The 16,364-nt window shown below is 39.6% G+C and overlaps 1 protein-coding gene across 1 annotated transcript in view; it reads right to left on the minus strand.

Moving 5' to 3' along the window:
* Positions 1–11,623: 11,623 nt before the first annotated feature.
* LOC107310103 (opsin-5-like) overlaps positions 11,624–16,364 on the minus strand; it is a 33,334-nt gene continuing 28,593 nt past the window's right edge. The window contains exon 6 of the mRNA XM_015855446.2: positions 11,624–13,546. Coding sequence (XP_015710932.1) covers positions 12,935–13,546 — 612 coding nt within the window. The 3' untranslated portion in view covers positions 11,624–12,934. The remainder of the gene's footprint in view (positions 13,547–16,364) is intronic.

Here is a 16,364-nt window from a genome sequence, read left to right on the forward strand (position 1 = left end):
TTCAGTAAAGCAGAAAAAACTGAGTGGAGGACTCTGATATTTTATTTCCTTTCCAACCTTGTGATTCTATGATTCTATATGACTGTGAAGAGGAAAGGGACCTGGGGGAGCTGGTCGATGCTCGGCTGAACATGAGCCAACAGTGTGCCCAGGTGGCCAAGAGGGCCAATGTCATCCTGGCCTGTGCAAGAAATAGTATGATCAGTAGGAGCATCCCCCTGTACTCAGCATTGTTGAGGCTGAATTTTGAGTATTATGTTCATTTTTGAGCTCCTCACTACAAGAATGACATCAAGGCCCTGGAACGCATCCAGAGAAGGGGAAAAAAACTTGTGAGGGATCTGGAGCACAAGTCTTATGAGGAGTGGCTGAGGGAGTTGGGATTGTTTAGCCTGGAGAAGAGGAGGCTCAGGGGAGACCTCCTCATTGCACTTTACAGCTTCCTGAAGGGAGGTTGTGATGAGGAGGGGCTTGGCCTCTTCTCCCAAGCAACAAACAGGACCTGAGGAAACAGCTGCAAGTTGTACCAGAAGAGTTTTAGATTAGACAGAAGGAACCTTGTCCTCTCAGAGAGTTGTCAGGCACTGTAATGTCTGCCCAGGATGGTGGTGGAGTTGCTGTCCCTGGCAGCGTTCAAGATGTGTCTGGATGAGGAGCTACAAGATATGGTTTAGTAGCAATGGTAATGAGAGGACATTTGGACTAGATGATCTTGTAGGCCCTTTCCAATCTTTTGATCCTATGATTCTACATCTCTTTTCAGAATTTCAGTTTACTACTGAAGAATTTGACAGAATTTGGTTTATGGAGGAACAGGGATGCATACGATTACGTATCCAAGCTTGATTATCAGTGGAGTCTATTGCTGCCCTTCTTAGTTTTCATTTCCTACTTAGGTAAGGACAAAGAGAGAAGTAGCTGAACACAATTTCTTGCTAGACAAGCCAACAGCATCTAATGCAGCTTATAAAATACACATTGTAAATGAAAATTTCTTAAAATGAAAACAATTTCATGAAAATTAGCAGAATTAAAAAAAAAAAACGTTGCTTAGAAATTAATGCAGCTGAGCTCTGTTTGGCTGTGCTGTGCATAATGTCTAATATTTTACTGATAGTGATCAGTTAATCTGGCAGGAAAAAAGAAAGCTATTTCAGATTAGAAGGAATCATAGGACTGTTAGATAAACTTGGCTGGCTCCAAAAAAGTCCACTGAAATCAATGTAAATATTCATACCGACCTTTGGATAAGGTCTGTTTGAGATCTTAATGAGTTGGTTCATTTTATTGTAACAGAGCTTTGGATAAAAGACTTCTATATCTTCTTAATAACTGAACAGAAGACTCAAACTAATCCTTGGCTTTAGATGAAACTGAAATGCATTCTGATTTGTGTTTTGAGCCCTGCCTTCATTATATATTTTGCTTTTGACTGAAGACAGGCATAGCTAATTTTTATCTGTGATTCTTAAGATAAGATGCAACCTCTTGATGGATTCTTCTTCCCATCTTATCATATACGCATAACAAATACTTAACATAGCACAAGGCAAAGATCATCAGCAGAGCAGGACCTACAGGTTTTGCAGAACACAAGTTACAGTTATCAGATAATTAGCCTAAATGTTCCTCTCATAGGCACTGCAATATTATCTCCATATGGCAATACACAAGTGGCTATTCTGGCAGACTCGTGCTCTCAGAACTAGCTACACAACACGAAGTGTGTCAGTGTTGCTTCCAGACACAAAAATAACAACTTCATTAAACTGAACTGAGATTAAAAGCTTTACTGGAATATTAAATACAAAGGGCAGAATTCAGCAACTATTTCTTTACCTTCTGTTCACATTCTACATGGGTCTCCAGTTCTTTCTTTGCTGCAGCGATGGAAACAAAATTTATTGCTTTTTAGCTGCCAGTGTAGCTTAGATGTCAACAAATTTTGGTACTTTTTTCCTGAAATGAAAAAATTATTCAGTCTATGAAGAACTGTAAAACTTTAAATGAACAAATCATCTAGAAGCAGATAGCTAATTAAGTGCCCAAGCCTCATTAACAGTCAGTATTTGTCTAAAAAAGAAATATAGCATTAGGAGAGATGCTTTATACTAATTTAAATGTAACCATTGACAGTGATATATTTGGAGGAGGAATATATAACACTCAATTACAATTGGATTAGTGTTAATCTAGGATAAGAAAGCATTGCAGATCATTTTAGGCAAATTTAATTTGCCGTAGAAATGTAACTTTGGTTTAGGTTGCGACCATTCTGGGCAGAAACAGAGAAAGCACTAGTCCTCTCACAGAGATATGCAGGCTCTATGACAAAACTTCCTGAACTAAAGGCTTTTCCATGCACTTAAATGAACTCCATGTCTCAGGTAGCTGAGCTACACACCTAGCAAGAGGGGTTCTCACAGGAAAGACGCATTCAGGAGTGGCCTCCATAGGGGATAAGATATTTCCAAAGATAAGCTTAATACTGAACCAGTTCTTTCTCCTTCCCTCTTACTCTTTTAATGCAGCTTCTAAGATTTCTTGGCACAGCTGCAACTTTCCAGTACTTGTAAGATCCTCACAGGTGCTATTTTCTGTGACATTATCAAACAGCTTGTTGGGTGCAGCTCACCTACTGCAGTGAAAACATTGTCACAGTGTTAAATTAACCAGCTGAAGAGGGGGTAGTGAAATATAAAAAGGAAAAAAAGAAAAATAAAGTGAAAAGAGAATTATTTTCACCGTAGATCACAGAACTGTAGATTAACCTGAGTTGGAAGGGACCCATAAAGATCACTGTCTCCAATTCCCGGCTCCACACAGGACCACTCAAAAATCAGACCAGATGACAGAGCACTCCTTGAACTCCACCATTTTGGCATCATGATCACTTCCCTGGGGAACATATTTCAGCACCCGAACACCATCTGGTGAAGAACTTTTTCCTGATATCCAACCTGAAATCAGTGATGACTAACAAAAGCAGAGCAAGAGAAGTATGCAGATGTAAAATGTCTCCAGGAAATTTGGATATGTTTATGGGAAAATGTGGATCCATTCACTGAAAGCAAAGCTACTTTCTTTGAAGGATCTGTCTTCATTGCTAGACAATTCTTTAACGCTACAGGTCATACCCCAAAATTTCAGCACGAGTCTTCAAAACCAAGAATTCATGTCCTGCAGAAATACAGACAGACATATTGCTTCCTAATGATGAAAAAGCAAGTGGTTCATACATACTGTGTTGAAAGTCTCAAGATCAACATTACATTTATCAGAAATTCTGAAAAGTGGCCAGAAATATCGGATAAAATACCTGTCCTTCATCACTTCTAGGTTACAAAGACTTGAAGGAACACAAGTTCCATGTTAGTTTCTTATTACAAAACAGATATGCAAGAAGTCTAAACCAAAAAGGACTGGAAATCAGTAGTTTAAATCTTCTTGGTGAGTAGTATTAAAAGTGTCAAAACCTGACATGTTTCTTTAATATGATAAATGAGTCACAGAATTCATAGATCTGCATCCAAAACCCTCTAAAGTTCAGTCACATTAAATCTTATCTAGAGACAGTGAAATTAACTACAAGAAAAATGTCTTCTGACAATGGCTAAATACTAACTTGGCAAGTAAAACAGCAGTAACCACTGCACTTGGCTTCTCCTGCTCCCATTGTGAGCATGCTTATAAACACCTTATTTTAGTACGGAAATTATCATACATTAATTAATGCAAATTAGGACTGCATTATTTTAGGCTAATAAATTTCTGTCCTTCACCTAAAAATAATGACCATAATGATTAAAAAAAAAGTAATGAATATATTAAATCAGAACAGTACAATTCCCAGTTTACTCAGGTTTAACACCAAGTCCCATGGATTCTCAGTTTTAAGCAATAACACACTCTGACCTTGATCATCTTTTAATAAACAATTGAATCAGATTTTCTTTCCCCACGAGGCCCTTGATTTTCAAACCTGAATGGGGAAGTAGATTTCTAAATATCTTTATTGCAACTAACTGAGGTCATGTGTACAAAAAGTCACCCTGAAGGCCCACAGGAAAGAATGGAAGCATTATGGAATGTTTCTATTTTCATTCTTGAAGTCATCAAGAAAAAAAAGAGAAAAGCTAATAAAAATCTAAACAGCAACAAAAAGATCCTAGAATTCTTCCTGCTGTTCATATAATACTTCTTAGAAACATTATTTGCCTCCTTTGTGCAGCTTTGTTACTCTGCATTTACAGGATGATTTGCCAGTCATTCTGGTGGTCAGTGACATCTGATGTAGATATTTTTAAAGTTAATTTATGAATTATGTTATTAAAGACCAGAACTGTTGGTGCTCAGTCGAGTTCGAGAGCTCTCTTAGTTTCTTGTAGCATCAGAATAGTCTGTCTTTATTGTGTTCAACATACATCTTACATACCGTTCACTTACAAGCAAGATATTCCTGTTCCTCTAATAGTTCCTCTAATCAGTTAATTGGTCCCAGCTTCTCCCAAACAACAGTGATAAAGGATGAAAGGTTCCTTAAGATTAACAGGATTAACAATACATATCAGTGGAATCTCCTGTCTACCCTTGGACGCAAACAGACACTGCTTGCTCTTGTCTCACACTCTGGTCTTCCAGGGTTTCACAGTGACAAGGTCTATCAAAGAGTCTGATAAGCTCTCTCTATCAAAGCTCTTTGGTGATTTGCTCACAGTTACATCTTCCCCCACACTGAACATCCTTCGAAGACTCTTCAAATGAAGACTGTTTCAAATGAGCGCTGTTTTCTTGAAGTTTTTGAGTAAAGCAAAGCAGCATCTCTGATGACCCTCACCCTTTCCTTGCTGTCAGATGATGACAAGGCTCTACAAAGAAGATGACACTGCTCTACTTCCTCTCACTGTAAAAGCCTTTTGTGACCTTAATGCAAATTAGGAACTGGAACGGGAAAGGAAGCTTTACAAAGTGGTGTTATCTACCACACCGAGTACGGGAAAAAACGTGCTAAAAAGAAAAAAAATCCTCTTAACTTCAGTGACCAACCCTACTGATAGAGATAATAAACAAGCCAGAGATAATATACAAGCAAACAACACACAGCTTCGGTCCTGCTAGCATAGATGAAAATCCTCATCTACATGATGTGCACTCAGTGGAAGAGGCAAGAATTGCAGAATAAATAACTGGTGCTACCTATCACACATAACAAGGAACACAATCCCCTGAGTCCCACTAAAGAAAGAAATCTAAAGAAAGAAATCTCCAAGTTGCAGGACCTTTCTTCTGGAATCACTTCAGTGCACCTTCCATGCACCTCTGTGGAAACTGTGTCCAGGAGACAGAGTACAAGTAGGGAGTATATCATTTCAAATCAGCACAGTGAAACCTGACTGTTCTCTTTACATTAGAGTCCTTAAGGTGTTGCAAACAATGTAAAGAAAATACCTTGTTACCAGACTTGTTGTGATGCATTAAGCACCTAAAGCCTGCTTGGTTCCTTGTCTGAGAAAGGAATACCCCCATGCCGTCTGACACCAACCCCTCACTTGCCTCAGCCAGCAACCCTTCCTCTCACTGCTTATTTCCCTCTTGAGAGAAAAATGTCCAAGGCCCTGGGGGAATTCTTAGTGTGAAAGCTGATGTCCCTGCCTCCAGAAGCAACTCTCAGACTTGAATGTTTATGAATTTAATCAAGCAAGATGTGTAACCATGTTTATTGTCTACAGTGCACTGGGGAAAGCACTCCTAATGACTCTATTTTGCTAACACAAACATGTTCTTCAATACCACTCTGAAGCTGCATTTCAGAGGCTCTGTAAAGACTTGTACTAGGATCAGAGACAGAAATGTCCCACGTAACTCCTCAGCAGACTCAGAACAATTTCAAGGCTCTAAGAGACAATAAATAATTAAATAAATAGATAGAAAGGCTTTATTTTCCTTCAGCATCAGCGACACTGACAAGTGAGGAATAGATGGAAGTGATTTGTTTTACGTGAGAACTCACTGCCACTAGGTATGATACATAGCATGATAAGTGCTATGATGGTAAAATCAAAGAACATGTCTCTTGCTCCCAGGCATGCATATTCTATCAGAAGACTTACTTGTGAATGTATGACTTCCTATAAGTTTTTCCCTGCAGATACATAGATTTTAAGGTTACTTTTTAAAAGTTTTGCTTTCAATATATTCTCAAACTTGAGCCTGCTGCCCAAAGATTACACTGCCAGCATTCACTTCATAGCATAAATAGTGAGAAGTGACAGAGACATTTAAGTACAGCAGTACTGAGGGCTGACAACAGTTATTTGCCTGGATTAACAAACATTTACCTCTAGTAAGAAAAGAAGCCTGCATTTCAAGACAAGGATATGTTTATGGTGGGACAAAACAATCATACATATGTATATATATATATATAGAGAGAGAGAGAAACAAATGATACACAATGCAATTGCCCACCACCTGCTGGCCAACGCTCAACCAGTGGTAGCTCCCCATCTTATCACATTAACTCCAGCCCATATAGTTTTTCCACCTGGTGTCACATGGAATGGGATATCCCTTTGGCTGTCCTGATTCTATCCCCTCCCAGCTTCTTGTGGATCCCCAGCTCCTCACACTGCTGGGACAGCATGAGAAGATGAAAAGCTGAGATGTCTTTGGCTTTGGGCAGCACTGCTCTCTTACTTTCCAGGAGGCTGCACTAAATAGCAGCTACTCGGCTGTGATCTGAAGGTCATAAATAAGAGTCTTAATTGAACATATCACTTATTTAAAAAATCCACCATAGTTCTCTGTGTCTCTTTCAATTTGCAAGCTGTCTCATGGCTGAAATAGAAACAAAATACTCTGCATAACTCTTAGCTGTAAAACCTGGGTAGAAAAGAATAGTAACATGTATACTTGCAGGATTATTATTGCCATCATTTTAAATACTGGAGATTACTCTTTTCTCAATAAGATTATTATATGCACCTCAGTGCTGCTTGATCAGATCTATAGTGTTACATTTTGTGATACATCTGCTACAAAAATATATAAAGTTTGATGAATATATAATTGATTCTTAAATAATAAAATAAGAAGCACGTATAGAAGCTATTTTCACAATTCACTGGCAATTTTTCTGCTTTTGGAGTAACTTCTACTCTGCATATAGAAGAGAGAGTGGGAAGGATGGAAGAAAAAGAGAACAAGTTTTCTCATTCAATGTATTCAAACCACTAGAAAAGACAAGTCTGCTAGCATTGGATCCTGTTTTATGAATAACTTAATTTATATTGAATGTACCTTAAGGCTACATGATAAAACACAAAATGCATCAATGCAATCAGGCCACAAGCACAATCAGATCATTTTTGTCTGTATTTTTATTAGCCTGTGAAATGTGCTTACCAGATCTGCAGATATCTCTGTGCAGCTCAGCTCCAGACCCATGGTCATACCATCTAGAGTTTTTTAGCACAAAGTCATCACAGCTGCAGGACACCCTAGAAAGTGAGCTCAGCATACTTTGCGAAGGCCAAGTTTATTCTACCTTCTTCTCTCCAGGAGGGAGGGAATGTTAAGCTGACTCAGAATTTTTCTTTCCCCACACCCTTTTCTTTCAGGTGAGACATAAGAGTCTTGGCTTCCATGACGTTACTAGTAAGGCAGCTAAACAGTACCAGCCGTGATGATTTGAGCACTCCTCTCTCCAGAGAAGACAAAGACCTGTGCTTTATTTCACACAGGTCACCTAACAGCCGTGAGATGATTGAGACTTTTATTTCTCCTTACTCTCTTGTGGAATGAGGTTTGGGCAGCTTAAGTGGTTATCTTCTCAGATTAGAGGTACTAGTTTAGAAGAAGAACTGGGCACAGTTATTAGGAATATATTCTGGGAAACCACCATGAGGGAACATTAACGTTCTCTGGCAGATCCTGGTTGTTCCATCTTTCACTTTCATCTCTGATGTGAAAAACTGCTCTTGAATAAACCATTCATCAATCTCTTACATATTAATATAGACAGCTCAAGCTATGAGCTGTTTCAAACTACCTAGCAGAATGCTACAGAGTTAGGTTGTTTTCATACTCAATAATGTATTTAAATGTAGTTAAATAAAAATGGAAGTCAGAAAACTGATGTGAAATTGCTCTTCATTTGAGCAAAGTTCATTAAGACCGTACTGTGAGGGAGCATTTACCAGAAGGAAGAAGCTGGACAACCGGGCTTCCCAGGGAGGTGGCTGAGTCACCATTCCTGGATGTGTTTCAAAACCGTTTGGATGTGGTGCTCAGGGACAAGATTTAGTGAGGGATTGTTAGTTAGGGTAGTATGGTTAGGCTGTGGTTGGACTCAATGATTCAGAGCAGACCATGGAATGATGCTGCTGCAAGGTGCAAACCTCCATGCAGTTCTACTACCACAGATATTCTGGCCCAGGACTGTGGCTTTTGTAGGAAAAAATAATAGGGAAAAAATACATTGCAGTCAGGACTGGACCTTAATATCACAAATAAAGGTAAGAACTGAAATGAATAAAATATTTTAGGAAGAGCAATCAACAGATACGTCACCTACATCAGGCCTAGCAGAACAACTCCCAGCACCTTCACTCTGGACCAAACAGCAAAAGGCAGTTTATGGCTGGTCAGACAAACAAAGCTGCTTTAATCCCAGCTATGGTGAGCTGCAGTGGGTGAACCATGGACTGAACAGCGTATAAAAAGAAAAGTTTTTTTAAACTGTGGATTTAGCTAGTGTTTTTAAAACAGCATAGTTGTTTTCACTTCTGTATGACAGCCAGTACACCGGCTGTGACCACAGCCCATGGAGAAGTTGTCTGTGTTCATGCATGCAGAATCAGAAAAATCACCTGTCAAAATGATATGATTTCCCTCAAACAACAGGTGATGAGCATTCAGCAACAGCCCTGCCTCGGCATGAAGCCTGGTAGGAAGTAAGAGTGTCATAGCAGAGAAATAAGATAATTGAAAAGGAAAATATTTCAGCACTCAGGACTCCTTATGCCAGTCTCTCTGAACTAAATCTCAACAACTGACTGGCAGACGGTGTCTGCCAGTGTCTCTCTGTCAATGGAATAGGTTGGCCCTGACCCTCTTCAGAAAGTGAGACACATCAAACAAAAGACAACAAGACTCATCCTCATTTCAGCTCACAGCTATTAATTTTACGCTGTGACTCCTCTGAATAACAGATGCATAGCCAGAACTGTTCCTGGATTCCAAGTGATGGGTGACCAGTTTCCAGCACCTTGACTGCTCTAATTACACTGACAAGCCTCCTGAAATCTCTGCTGTGGCCCTTCAACTGAAACAAAAATGCAGATGATTCTTAATAGCGTCTGCTGAGCTGTGAGGAACGAGAGGATTAATTAGTTGCAGTTCATAAGACAATAATATTAAAATCCATGAGTAACTGCAGAGTGCAATTGGCATTAATGATGCGATCACTGCAGCACTTGAAGGACAGGATTGGTCTCATCTATTTCACATCTGGAATGAAATATATTCGCTGTATGTAGATGTTGGGCCACAGGTTGGCTGGATTGTAGCTCTGCTGCCTTGTGCAGCCACCTGCTTCAACTATGGGCTGCCATACCGGCAGAAGAGCATCACCTTTACATCTCTGGAGTCCTCGAGCCACTTGCAAGTCTGCTCCAGAGCATCCATCCTCACACTGGGGAGAATTATGTCTCACTCTGCTCTTAGGGTTCATGAGGTGTCCTGTGGAGGAGAGGTGTACAGTAGACAGAGCAGGTTTAAGCCTACCCTTCCTCAGTCCACCCTCACTTTGAGCAGGGTGTCCACTATCAGATGCAATGCAGACACACAGCTGCTGTCCCACAATCTGACCAAACTTCAGCATTTGCTGACCATTGCCCAAGGAAAAAGGGTTTGCTACCACCCAAGTGGTGTAACATACTCTTCAGATTTCAGAATGATTGAGAAAATCCAAACCTCACACCTCAATTTGCTGTACTGAACAGTTTTGACACTTCCCACAGAGCTTTTGTCCCACAAACCATTCTTTGATTTGAGCCATTTCCCAAGCACAGCCCCAAACTCACTAGCTACTGTAAGACCAATCCACTGCAAGAGGTAAATACAGAGGGGGAGTAGAATACTGCAGTCATGGAGAGCAGGTGTGCAGGTTTCCATCCACCACTGACAAGCTGACAGTGCTCAGCCCAGGGCCACAATCTCTGCCCTGCTGTCCTCAGCTCAGCCAGCTGAGCCCCCCACGAGCAGTCGCTCAGCCCTTTAATCCAAGCAAAGAAGGGGTTTACACATGGCCTTTGTGCTAGGTTTTAGCTGAACTGTGTGCATGCAATGAAGCCACATTATATGTTAGTGTGCAATCTCTGACTTTCTGCATCATAGAATCACAGAATCATTAGGGTTGGATGGAACCTTTAAAGATCACCTAGTCTAACTCCCCTGCAATGAACAGGAACATCCACAGTAATATTGGGTTGCTCAGAGCATGATCCAACCTCACCTTGAGTGTCTCCAGGGATGGGGCATTCACCACCTCCTGAGGCAACCTGTTCCTAGGCACCACCCTCACTGTAAAATCTTTTTCCTTATATGCAAAAGGATATAAGGATCTACATTTCCACTCTTTAAGTCTGAAACCATTTTGTACTATTACCACAGACCCTGCTGAAGAATCTGTCCCCACAACCAGCCTCCCATCAGCTGGGAGCAACTTTCTGGCTCCTCTGGTCAGGAGTAGACTTAAATGTTGCTGAACAACTGAGTTCTCCTAGAAAACCAGTGTCTTTCATCTAAAAGCAACCTAATTTTATCTTTAAAAATAAATATTTTATTTTCAGTTCCAATTCTCCATTGACTCTTCTATCAGACCTTAACACTTAATATCAGAGAGCCCCTGAAACTAGAGGCATTTCATTTACATACACACTTACCAGCAGTAACTTGTGAATAACACAGAAGAACAGGTGGGAAAATCCAAAGACCAGCATGCTTGAAAAGCTTACTGGAGATTGCAGTTGCTGCAAAAAAAGCTACTCAGACAAGAGAGAAACCTTCCCCCATGTAAAGAGGGAACAACTCAAGTACAATATCATTCCTGGTATCTAAGCATATGGGAAATTCATTGCAAAGGCATTACATTCTTTCCATTAACTTATAAAAGGAACTGGAATGGATTCTGTAGCAACTCTGAAAGCTTTACAGTTTCTGGCCAAAGCCGAATGTGACCAGTTACACAACTGTTTTACTCTGTACAAAGAGCTGATGGAGAGTCCAACGTGAATGTGGAAAGATATAGGTTTTTTTAGTTTTATTCAAGTAAACTAGAGGGCATTACGTAAAATATGCAGTACCATATTTCCCAGGCTAAAAATGTAGCATCTCACAAGAGTCAATCTTGGCTTCCACTATAGGGAATGCTGAACTGAAAGTGACTGTAACTCTGGGCATGGAGACCCTAACACTTCCCTCCTGGTTTCTCTGTGTAGTTCTCTGTGTAGTTCTCTATTAGAACAAAAAAAAAAATAAATGATATTTGTCAATTAGATTAACAGCTCGAAATATTATCTCACCATGAATCTAAACAGGGCCACAGCTCAAAGAGCAGTCATAGACTAAAAAAATGTCCATTTATTTCTGATTGTTTTAAACAGCTGCATATTACAGCTGGGATTTCAAACATCTGTATAGAACCCAAGCACACAGACCCTCAACACAATACAGATTATTGTGGGCTTTTTTGCCCTTAGATAGTGTGACGTTATTGAGCTTTGCAATGAGACATCAGTTTAAGTCTCCAAACATGTGACTTTGCTGGTGAATCCTCCAGAGACTTATTCACATGTCCAACTTTGTGCATTGACGTCAATGGGAATCCATATAGGAAGGACCAAATGACCTTTGAACATCACTTCCAGTCCTGTTTTGCACTGATTCTCCACGGGAAAATTTCAGCATGGCCTGAAGTTCTCAAAGCTGGATCCTATGTCACTGAGGTCAGAGACAAGTTGCATTGATGGTGCAGGGATTCCCGCATGAATAAGTTCCCACTTGGGTCCATGTATTTTAGGAAGCCTTGGAGAAATCACACACTGAAAGGACTTTCTAAGCATTCAAACTCCTGCTGCCTTTTCTGATTGCTTCTTCTTGGTCCTTGAAGAGATGGTACTTTTTACCATAGAGAATGTCTTTTCTGTAATGCCTTGAAAGCCCCTGCACTAGATTCTTGCCCGTTATGATATTTCTGGGCCAGGTCTTTGCCATCCTAATGCTGATGTCCAATAGGGAAAATAGGGCATAATAAATAATGTTTTACAGCAACTTCCTCTCAAATTACAAAAAACAATCTTCAGATTACAAGATATACTGTGATTTCATTCATGTGGAATGTGGTCAGAACCTGCCTGTTCATCTCTAATCAGCCTGTGACTCCCAGGAAATACAAGATGTGGTCATTTGGCAACCCTTCTTGGAAACGGGGCATTTCAGTTGATATTCACCTTTTCAGCTGTTATAATAAATAAAACATCATAAGATCATTCATTTAAAACTCTACATTGAGTTATTTGTCCTAAACATATGGGATACAAAATACGCAAAATCTAGAAAGGGTAATAACTCCACAGAAAAACTCTCATTATTTGGTGTGTTCTCTTGAAAATGGAGTACACAGAGGTTGCAACACGCACAGAGGATTTCTCTTATGTAGTGTTTGCTGTGAATATATTTATCATGATACACTTTAAGTCAGCATGGTGAAAATCACACAACATTTATAGCATGTCCATGCTGTAGAATGTGTCCCATCAAAGAGGAGGAAGATAGCATAGAAAATGGTATAATAGAAGGGCTTTTCAAAAGAAGTTACATTCATAAATCCAGCATAACAACATCACTGCCAGATTGTTTCATATAAGCAGCTCTAGAGGTCTGTAAATGTACAGCTCACAGGTCCTGCTTCCAAGGTGATTTCCAAGTTATCAGGTTCAGTGTTTCTTTCTTCCTGCTCAGCCACCTTCGCTGAATTCCTATTGCCCTGGGTCACGTTTGCTTGGAGGTCATTTTCCAAGGACTCACATTCTTGAGGGTGGCATCCCATAGTGCTTAACCTGTCCTGGCAGCATTCTGGATAGCTTTTAAAGCATTCAAAAGTATGACTACCCTTTTCAGAGGGAAAATAAGAACATCCTTCCATAATCGGAAGAGCATTACTGCTGGACTCATTTTTGCTCTTAAATGTTCTCAGGCCAGTGTTGAAAGTTGATCTGTAGGTCTGCAGCTCCTTGACACAAAAACAACACCTGACACATAACTTTTGAAGAACTGTGAAATCTTTGGCAATGGTACTTCGGAAATTGGGTTTCAGAAGAAGATGGATAACGGGATTGTAGAGAGTGGAGGACTTTGCAAAGACAGCTGGAATAGCAAAGGCTAAAGGAGGAATCTTATCTATCGATCCAAAAGCTGCCCACATGGCAATGATGGCATAAGGGCTCCAAGCAGCAAAAAATCCAATGCACACAGCAATACTCAGCTTGTAGACGAAAAAAGAGAGAGAGAGAGAGAAAGCAGTGAATTACAAAATTGCATGGATAAGAAAAATAGCTGCTGAAATAATATATGCAGTAAACACTACCTGTTTAGTCCCCCCAGTATATCTCAATATATCTCAACTGCTCTTCAAAGACGTACTTGTCTGGCAACTGGTTTCTGCCTGAGACTTAGTTCTGATTATAACATCCACAGTTAAAACACGTCAGCTCTTACATTCCATTTTCTCTTCACTAAAGTACCACTACAACTCTTCTTACAAAAAAGAAGCCAACCTAAAAAAAAAAAAAAATGATACCATTCTGAGGAAACTTTGCAATGTTGTTTGTACCTACTTTCTCATTCACCATCAATGCAACTTTTCCTGGCTAAGGAAAGTCTTCCATAATATTTTTGTTTGCGCTCAACTGGAGTCATTTTCAGGCATGCGGCAGCCAAAAAGCAGATTAATTATGAAGGTGAATCAAATTCATGAATTTAAATTAACCTCTACCTCAAAATTACGTGTCCTACTAAGCTTTACCAAAAAAGCTTGACAGAGGCATTCAAAAATATATATATATCAAATCTTTTTGGTATAAATTATCACAGAGATGCATAAAATGGAACTATAAATATTGACTCTGTGGTAAACTCCGGGAAATCTAAACTAAACTGTAAGCTTGTACAGTCAGACCAACATACAGGGCATCATTCCAAGCCTGTTTTATAAGTGAGGTATGTGTACATTTTAAAGACAGAAATAAGAATATTCATGATTCTGAAGGAGCTTCTAAAGTCCATGTTTGACAAAAGTACATGTTTACAAATGATAGTAGAGAATGTATTCTCTTTAGAGTAGTATCAGATCAAAATGAGCAGAAGAAAATGCATAAGGGACGTACTTTTGTTTTCAGCTGTTCATTGTGCCACCTGCCTGAGCTGCCTTCTGCAAGTGGGGGTAAAGAGCTGCTAACTAACTCCATTAACTGCAAATCCAACACTTTTCTCAGTGAGACTCTGGCTATAGATTAAAGGTTGCAAAAATTGTAGGTTTTCTGATTGAAAGAGGTTACATGGTTGTGAGGCTGAGACAGGCTGTGAGCACTAAACACAAGGAGAAAACATAAGACTACTTTAAGGCACAGAAGGACACTCACGACACTATTATTTTCTCCCTGACTTTAGGAGTTTTACAAACTTTATTTTGCAAGAAGAAATTTAGGATGATTATCAAGAAACATATAACACAAGTTTGATGAGGAATGTCTGTGGTGTGTAATGGTTTTGGCTATCAGCCTAAAATCTGCTCATGATTTTGCAGATGTTCCTAAGAAAAAAATTCACTACAACAGTTGTCTGGAAGAAATTTCCCTTTCATTGGTAATAATCACCTGTTCAGTTCACTTGAAGTCCAGAGCTAAATATGGCAGAAATGAGAAACAAGATAATTTGATAGAATAAGGCTAGTTAAAATAAAGATAAAAGCAAACCCATATTACGGGATTAACTTGATTTTTCTTACTGTAATGTTCTAGTTCATTATATTAGCTGAAGGTCTGGTTCTACCTGTGGAAAAGCCAGTGCCATGTGCATCGAATTTGTGATTCTGAACAGTCTATGTCCAGTATAAAAGGCTGAGACAAAAAGCAGTTTCTGTGGTAAGCAATATGCCTCGGCCTTTTAGAGTCACATTAAGAAGAAATGGATATTAGAATTGATTGGTTCATTTCCCAGATGGCTTATTTATGGCAGCAATTAATCTTCAGGATTGCAATAGGTTTAGCTTTGTTTCTGTGAGAAGGCATTTGGCATGTACTTTCAAGGAGCTCTCAGACAACTTCCCCAAAGGCATCAGTACAGCATTTAAAGCAAAGTGAACATCCATCTTGCATAACATTGTCTATCCAAAACTTCTATTCTAAGCCAAAGCCAGTCAAGGTTCTATACAATGTCAAAGGAAAAAGAAAGCAAGTGATATCACCAAAAATATATGTCTAAAATGGATCTGATGGATGGCTCTCAGGTCTTTCACTGTCAAGTTTGAGGCTGAACTTAAGACACCTAATTTTAAGTGAAATGCATCTAAACAAAAGGAACCCTATTCGAGATAATTGAGCATATCAACAACACACGTGCATAGGTGCATCCAGAAAGAGACTCTGTTTTTATTATATTGTTATACCACTGACTGAAAAGTCTAGAATTAAAAATGAAAGTGCCTACACAGTACCTGATACTCTCCCCACAGTAAGAAGTATGAGGAGTGAGTTAACCAGTGATGCCAGCATGAGATGGGTAAGAACATCAAGATTTTCATGAGCAGAATAAAAGAGGAGGGTTTTGGTGAGGCAGTTATAAAGTAAACTTGTGAGCAATAACAAGAAATACAAGGAAGGACAACTTAATGCTTTTGCAGGCAAATAAACCCACTGTCACCATTGCCACTGCTGAAATGCACCACACATCATCTCACTGGGCTCACACCCATTGTCTGGTCTCCCTAAAAGTTCAGCGCTGATGAATGTCAAAGGGTGATATTTTTTTTCACATGGAGGATTTCGATTCCACATACATCCTTCTTCCATATCAGACACCATCATGTCAAACTGCACCTATACTGCCATCTGTCACACAGTAACAAAATGTAATGGAATACTGGTGGGAAGGTTCAAACCCTACTATCATATCACCAACATCTGCCTCTGACATACTGGACCAACATAATAAAATTAGAGGCATTACTTATGGAGTAGCCCCATAGATAAGGCCAGGACAAAGCCACCAGAAAAATACTTTTCCCTTCCCTTCCCTTCCCTTCC

This window comes from Coturnix japonica, chromosome 2 (genome assembly GCF_001577835.2).
Source record: "Coturnix japonica isolate 7356 chromosome 2, Coturnix japonica 2.1, whole genome shotgun sequence".
NCBI classification, from domain to species: Eukaryota; Metazoa; Chordata; class Aves; order Galliformes; family Phasianidae; genus Coturnix; species Coturnix japonica.